Here is a 7,271-nt window from a genome sequence, read left to right as displayed (position 1 = left end):
CACTCCTAACCACGACACCAAACTGGCTCTTGTACACTGATGCCATAGGAGAATAACAAGTAGGAAAGAAAGCACTGCAGATAATTCAGAGCGAGAGAACACGGAGCCGGGCTCGGAACCAGCCCCAGGCAAGACCACGTGGTTCAAGTCCACCCGCCAAAGAGGCGCGCGAGGAGGACGGTGCCTAACGCGTTTGTTCCGCACGCTCCGCAGATGGCGAAGCGGCCCCAGGAGGCGGGCACTAGCGAAGAAGAAGAATTTGACACCCGGGCGCGGGATTGGCTGGCGGCCCCTGGGGGGCTTGACCAATCGCAAGCCGGGGACTGCCGCGGCGCTGTATATAATCTGCTCCAGGGCTGCATGTGCGCGCCAGCGAGCGAGCGAGCTTCTGCCTCGGCCGGGGCAAGCCGGAGAGCGCGGCCGAGATGCGGCTTCCTCTGCAGGCCGGGCGGGCGCTGCTCTGCCTCCTGCTCGTCCTGCGCACGGTGGGTGCCTGCCTGCCTGCCTGGCCGGGCTGGGGCTGGGGGCGTCGGGGCGGGCGCGGCGCTTTGGGCTGACGGCGCCGCTGTCTTTGCTCCCCTCTCGCAGGTGCGCGGCCAGGAGGAGGCGCCGGGGGGCTGCCCGCGGGCGTGCCAGTGCCCGGCCGATCCGCCTCCCTGCGCGCCCGGCGTGGCGACGGTGCTGGACGGCTGCGCCTGTTGCCCGGTGTGCGCCCGGCAGCGGGGCGAAGGCTGCTCCGAGCGGCTGCCCTGCCAGGAGGACCGAGGCCTCTACTGCGATCGCGGCGCGGCGGAGCTGGGCGTGTGCATGGGTAAGGATGCCGTCCCCGCCCGTCTCCAACCAGGTATTGGGCGGGCTGGTGGAGGATTTGCATCGTGTCCCTTGGGAAGGGGCTGCGGGCAGGGCGTCTGCCTGGCATGCCCGGCTCCGGGCCCGGTGGAAGGATTCAAAGGGCCCGTGGCACCGGAGCAAGGATTTAAGGGACCCTGCTGTCTAAAAGGACCTTCACATTTATAGGGCTTATGATCCGCAGGCATGCTCAATTTTGCCCCTTTGGGGGTTTTGCAGTCTGCAAGCGCAAGAGTATGAAGATCCCTTGACAGTCACCCCCCCCCCCCCCTCAACAGTACAGCACTGCAGAGTCCCTGGAAATGTGGGGCCCCGTAACATGTGCTACTGGCATGGTCAACCGCTCCTGGTGGGTTCAGTCCCTGGCATCTTCAGGGTGATGTGAAAACCACTGAGCCATCTTCCGAGGAGGCCGTACTGACCCGGGTAGACCAGTGTTCATCCCTGGTAGGAGGCACCTGTACTAATAAGCCTGCCTTGGCTGAGGGGCAGAGCGTCATACTCTACACCAGGGGTAGTCAAACTGTGGCCCTCCAGATGTCCGTGGACTACAATTCCCAGGAGCCCCTGCCAGCATTCGCATTATGCCCCGTTGAGATCTCTCCAACCTGGCAGGGGCTCATGGGAATTGTAGTCCATGGACATCTGGAGGGCCGCAGTTTGACTACCCCTGATCTAAATGTATCAGACTTCTAGCTGTGGCTGGTTAGACTAAGCGGTAACTGATGCCCTTTTTGGAAGGAGAGGATGCACTTCTTCAAATCAGCCACCCAGGAACAGCCCGGGAGATTTTGCTTGGGAGATTTTGATTTGAGTGGCGTGTGGCCAGACTGGGCGAGCCCCGAGCATAACCCACCTTCTTCCCTGGTTGGAACTGTTCAATACCTTGCAACTATGCCACTTGTCCTTTGTTCCTGGGGCATTTGCCATGCACACCTATGGACACCTTGAGCCAGTTCTCAAGCAGAAAGTCGAGGCCCTTGGACTCTGTACCTGGAATAATTGCTATGGCCTAGGCAGAACAGGCCTCCTGCCTATTCACATTTCATTCTAGTTATAAAACAGGACAACTTGTACAGTCTCTGGAATTCGCTGGTGACGTAGATGGCACCAAGGGATAACTTAACTGCGTTGTTTTTAGCGGCATTCAACCTTGAGTCGCGGCCAACGGGATGGACAATAAACAGAGCAGGAATGGGGAAGCTGGACAATAAACAGAATAGGGAATACAGAAAGGTGGGGCGTTATAGGAAGCTGCCTTATTCTGAATCTGGAGATTGGTCCGTAGGTCAGGACAGGTGGTGGCTCTCCAGGGTCTCAGAGTCTTTGGTATCGCTCCTTTAACTGGAGTGGCTGGGGATCGAACCTGGGACCTTCAGCATGTCAAGCAGATGCTCTCGGTCAGGGTTTCCCAAATGCAGTAACGAGACACCATACGGCAGGGGTAGTCAACCTGTGGTCCTCCAGATGTCCATGGACTACAATTCCCATTGGTAGGGGTTTATGGTATCTGTAGCCCATGGACATCTTTATGTTATTCTTCTGTTGTTACCCGCCCTGAGCATTGGAAGGGTGGGATATAAATCTAAAAATTGTATTATTGTTATCTGGAGAGCCACAGTTTGGCCACTGCTACCAGGCTGGCTGGTGGGACAAATGGTAGCAGAGAACTTGGTGTTGCACACGCAACTTGATCACTTTCCTTTCTCGCTTCAGACCTCGATGGAGACAATTGCGTCTTCGATGGGATGATTTACCGGAGTGGGGAGACATTCCAGCCCAACTGTAAATACCACTGTACATGCAGGGATGGACAGATAGGCTGCGTCCCACGTTGTAACCTGGACCTCTTGCTTCCTGGCCCGGAATGTCCTTTCCCGAGGAAGATCGAAGTCCCTACAGAGTGTTGTGAGCAGTGGGCTTGCGACTCGAAAGAAGACGTGGACTTGGGCAGCTTGGCGATTGTCCTTGGTGAGTGTCCTGTGGAATCTTCTCGCCCTTGCAGGATTTAGCTGGAGGCATCCGTGCCAAATCTTGTATGCACTCTATCCAAAAAAGGTGTCTAAAAATGGTTTCTTGAGCTGTGCTCATCAGTGCCTTTTGTCTGTCTCATCCTGTATGCCGTCTTTCCAAAAAGCATGCTCTGTTTCAGGGTGGTGATGTTGCAGAGCAGGGATAGTCAAACTGCGGCCCTCCAGATGTCCATGGACTACAATTCCCAGGAGCCCCCTGCCAGCGAACGCTGGCAGGGGGCTCCTGGGAATTGTAGTCCATGGACATCTGGAGGGCCGCAGTTTGACTACCCCGGTTTCAGAGCATGATTCAAGTCATGATTCAACCCAACAAGATTTCCAGGGCAGAAGCTTTTGAGAGCCAGCACTCCCTTTGGCAGAGCGTCGCCTCTGGAAAGCTCACGCCGTGGGAAGCTAGTTGCTCTTTTACGGCGCTGCTGGCCTTGAATTTTGCGCTGAGCCTTTAGTTGTAGAAAAGCGATCTGCTGGCCCAACTATAACATTTGTTGGCAATGGATCATTGCCAAAACTTTTGGAGCCAACTTCTGGCAAATGATGCTTATTAAAATTGTTTGGTGGCCTGGGTGACAGCCTACGGATTTCAGAAGGTAGCTGTGCTGGTCGGCACTAGAACAGCTAGATTCAAATCCAGGAGTGGCTGAGAGACCTACACAGTTTTCAGGTTAGAAACTGTGAAACTGTCAGGAGTAAAACCTAGAAGGGAGCTCTGACTCTGAAAAAGCTGATGCCCCCCCCAAATCTTGTTGGCTTGTGAGGTGCTCTTGGACTCGGAAATCTAGCTAACTTAATTGCGGGCTCTCTGTCCAGTTGCTTCTGCCCAGTAAGAATTGGCAAAGCAACTTTTAAAAAAGTTTATCAGGATCTTAGAGGGAGGGAACAAATGGATTGGTAATTCTGGCAGTCTTGATAGCAAGGCAAAATCCCAGGATATTTATTTAGAATTTATATATACCCCCCTCCTCGCAATTTCCTGCATTCTGGGGTTGGACTAGATGACCCTGGAGATCCCTATGATTCTAAGCGGGCTTGGAGCAGTTTACATAATTGATTCCAAATGGAATCACATATTTGATTTGACTTTACATGCCTGTGAAATTCCATTGTGAATCATTTTTGATGTACAAGGAGTTGATGGCTCTGTTGGGCCAGGTTACATAATTACCTACGAAGTAAATTTCTTCCATGGAAATCTCTGGTCATAAATATTTCAGTTTCCATTGGGTCTCACCATCACACAGCTAAGGGTGGTCCCTCCCACCAAGGGAAGAGCTTCTCCCTTTAGCCTTGCGTGGCTGGAACATCCCGTTCTCAGTCGACTACGGTGACAAGATGCAACCCATTTAAGTCCAATAGCTATTTGAAATCGGACATACCTACCATCTCAAACACATTCCAAGGCCAATTCTCACTCTTCCTCCTTCCCGTGTGTTTCATAACACTACTGTCTTCCACTCGTAAAGTTTGGTAATGTTTACATTTTACAGCTTCGGCCTAGGCTGTGATGTCACCTGTGTTTTGTAAAACTGCCTCTTGAATGAAATGAATTTATGGCTCTGGACATAAAGCAATTAAGTTGTGGGGGGGGGGGGTTTGCTTGCTGGTACTTCAACATCAACCAGACGTTGTCCTCCCAACCTGAGAACCAGCCATCCAAAAGAAAATCTAGCCAGACACCAACGAAGCACACACACACACACCCCTCAGTAAGACTTTAATTATGAGGAGGAGGCTTTTAATATTAAACAATTTTAATAATTTAAGCTGAGTTTAGTTGATGAATATGTTATATATTTGTAATCTTATTTGTACTGTTTTTTTAAACTTGATTTACCCACCCTGAGCCAACTAGGGAAGGGCAGGATAAAAAATAAGAGTTGGTTTCAATACCCCAGTTTTCACTTCCCAAAGGAGTCTCAAAGCGACTTACAATCGCTTTCCCGTTCCTCTCCCCACAACAGACACCCTGGGAAGGAGGTGAGCCTGAGAGAGCTCTGACAGGACTGTTCTGTGAGAACAGTACTATCAGGACTGTGACGAGCCCAAGGTCACCCAGTTGCCTGCATGTGGAGGAGCGGGAAATCAAACCTGGCTCACCAGATTAGAAGCCACCGCTATTAACCTCTACACCAAGCTGGTTCTCAGAGAGCCCTCATCTCATCAGGCAGGGCATTCCACCAAGTTGGGGCCAGAGCCAAAAAAAGCCCCGACCCTCATCAAGACCAGTCTTACCCAGAGACGCAGCTCCCAGTTTGGCAGGCAATTACACCTGGGATGTCAGAGTAAACGAGACCATGTGCCCCTTAAAGCTGCCCACCAAGGACGAGCCTGTTCTAGAAACACCAGCATGGCTCCATGAGCTTGCTTGCTTGCATCGGGGCCTTCTATGTCAAGCAGCAGCCCTGGGAGGGGCCTGGCAAGCCCTCTTAGTCCTTTTCACTGCCCAGTGGCACAGGCAATGGGGAAGGTTTACCGCCGTCTCCCCACAGTGTAGCCCTGGCTCGCAACAGTTCTTCTGGACTAGCTGGAGATTTTTTTTTCTTTTTGAGCTTTCTTAAAGGCTACATGTTGCTGAGGTAATAAAGCACGGGTAGCCAAACTGTGGCTCTCCAGACGTCCATGGACTACAATTCCCATGAGCCCCTGCCAGCATGCTGGCAGGGGCTCATGGGAATTGTAGTCCACGGACGTCTGGAGAGCCACAGTTTGGCCACGCCTGTCATGAAGTCTAAACTACGCCTGAAGGTTGTGCCCAATGTGAACTGGGAAATAACCCCTCGATCCTGTGCTTGTGACTTTGCCTCCAGCCTACAGACCAGAAGCCGCTCTTCACAAGGACCGGTCCGATTCGGGCTCTAACTGCATTGAGCAGACGACGGAGTGGAGCGCCTGCTCCGCCACTTGCGGGATGGGCGTCTCCACGCGCGTCACCAACAAGAATCCGACATGCGAGATGGTGAAGCAGACCAGGCTGTGCGAGGTGCGGCCCTGCCAAAGCGGCCTGCTGCCGGAGAAGGTGGGACTCCGCTTCTGGCAGGGATGGGCGTGGGGGGGTTGCCTAAGAGAAGGTGGGAGCATAAGAGCAGCCAGGTTGGATCAGGCCAGGGGCCCGGCCAGACCAACATTCTGCGTCACATGGCGGCCAATCAGTGCTGCAGGAACTCCTCCAAACTCTATGGTATTTACAAAAGACGGCATCCTAGAGGAGTGGTTCTCAACCTTCCTAATGCCGCGACCCTTCAATACAGTTCCTCCTGTTGTGGTGACCCCCAACCATAAAATTATGGAAGCGTTCTTTGTCAGAAATTAAACCGAAACTGACCAATGGCGTGAAGATCCATTGTTCATGATTGTAGATGAATTATATATAAATTGGCAGGTGCCTTCAGGAGGACCGGCAACAGCGCCCCCCCCTTCCCGGCCAAGCTGCTTGCCCTGCCGCGACCCCTGTGAAAGGGTCGTTCGACCCCCAAAGGGTCCTGACCCCCAAGTTGAAAACCAATGTCCTAGAGCAGGGGTAGTCAAACTGCGGCCCTCCAGATGTCCGTGGACTACAATTCCCAGGAGCCCCTGCCAGCATTTGCTGGCAGGGGCTCCTGGGAATTGTAGTCCACGGACATCTGGAGGGCCGCAGTTTGACTACCCCTGTCCTAGAGGGTTGCTATCCAACCATGGGGGCGATCACATACAGCTGCCTTATGTGGAATCAGACTCTCTGTCTTTCTGTCCCTCTCTCAGAAGGGCAAGAAGTGCCTCCGGACCAAGAAGTCCCTCACAGCCGTTCGCTTGGAGTACAAGAACTGCACCAGCGTCCAGACGTACAGGCCCCGTTACTGCGGCGTCTGCAGCGACGGGCGGTGTTGCACTCCGCACAGCACAAAAACCATCCACGTTGAGTTCCGCTGTCCCCACGGAGGCACCGTCAAACACCCCGTCATGGCGATCACGACCTGCGTTTGTCACGGCAACTGTCCCCGGGACGACAACGCTTTCTTCAGGAAGACACACTGAAGACAGCCGCGGAACAAGCATCGGAACTTGAAAATGACTTCCATGGGGGATGGGATATTTAAATGGAAGAGCTTATAGGTTTTATATGAGTGCTGGGGCACTTGGTGGGTCACATTGTTGGTTCTTCTTCTACGGGGTGAGGGAAACTGTCAGTTCCACTTTAGCGTGCCTTTGGAAGCGACCCAGTTCAGCACCTGCGGAGTTCCTTGAAATAATTTCTCATGCCTATCGAGGCATTGGCCTGTGTCAACATCTTAGCGATGCTAGGGGGGTGAGGCGGAGAATGTACCGATTCAGTATGGAATTCTTAGAAACTGCAGGCATGAGCAATTCCTATGCCAGCTCATCTCTACTCTATATTTCCACATTCTTCCCCCCCCC

General features: G+C 53.2%; 1 protein-coding gene across 1 annotated transcript; it reads left to right on the top strand.

Moving 5' to 3' along the window:
- The first annotated feature begins 380 nt into the window (after positions 1-380).
- CCN3 (cellular communication network factor 3) lies at positions 381-7,271 on the top strand. Its single transcript, XM_077351607.1, has 5 exons — positions 381-485; positions 589-811; positions 2,566-2,820; positions 5,687-5,895; positions 6,618-7,271. The coding sequence occupies exons 1-5, from the start codon at positions 426-428 to the stop codon at positions 6,888-6,890; spliced, it is 1,020 nt and encodes a 339-aa protein (XP_077207722.1). The 5' UTR covers positions 381-425; the 3' UTR covers positions 6,891-7,271.

This window comes from Paroedura picta, chromosome 9 (assembly GCF_049243985.1).
Source record: "Paroedura picta isolate Pp20150507F chromosome 9, Ppicta_v3.0, whole genome shotgun sequence".
Classification (NCBI taxonomy): Eukaryota; Metazoa; Chordata; class Lepidosauria; order Squamata; family Gekkonidae; genus Paroedura; species Paroedura picta.
Note: the sequence above shows the minus strand (reverse complement) of the source record. Positions and strands in the feature narration are given on the sequence as shown.

What these genes read in the sequence shown, in the direction of transcription:
- CCN3 (XM_077351607.1), top strand. Translation starts at nt 426, where the DNA reads ATGCGGCTTCCTCTGCAGGCCGGGCGGGCGCTGCTCTGCCTCCTGCTC. An exon ending in GGAGCTGGGCGTGTGCATGG is followed by an intron (nt 812 to 2,565) that starts GTAAGGATGCCG and finishes TTCTCGCTTCAG; the next exon opens with ACCTCGATGGAGACAATTGC. An exon ending in GCGGCCTGCTGCCGGAGAAG is followed by an intron (nt 5,896 to 6,617) that starts GTGGGACTCCGC and finishes TCCCTCTCTCAG; the next exon opens with AAGGGCAAGAAGTGCCTCCG.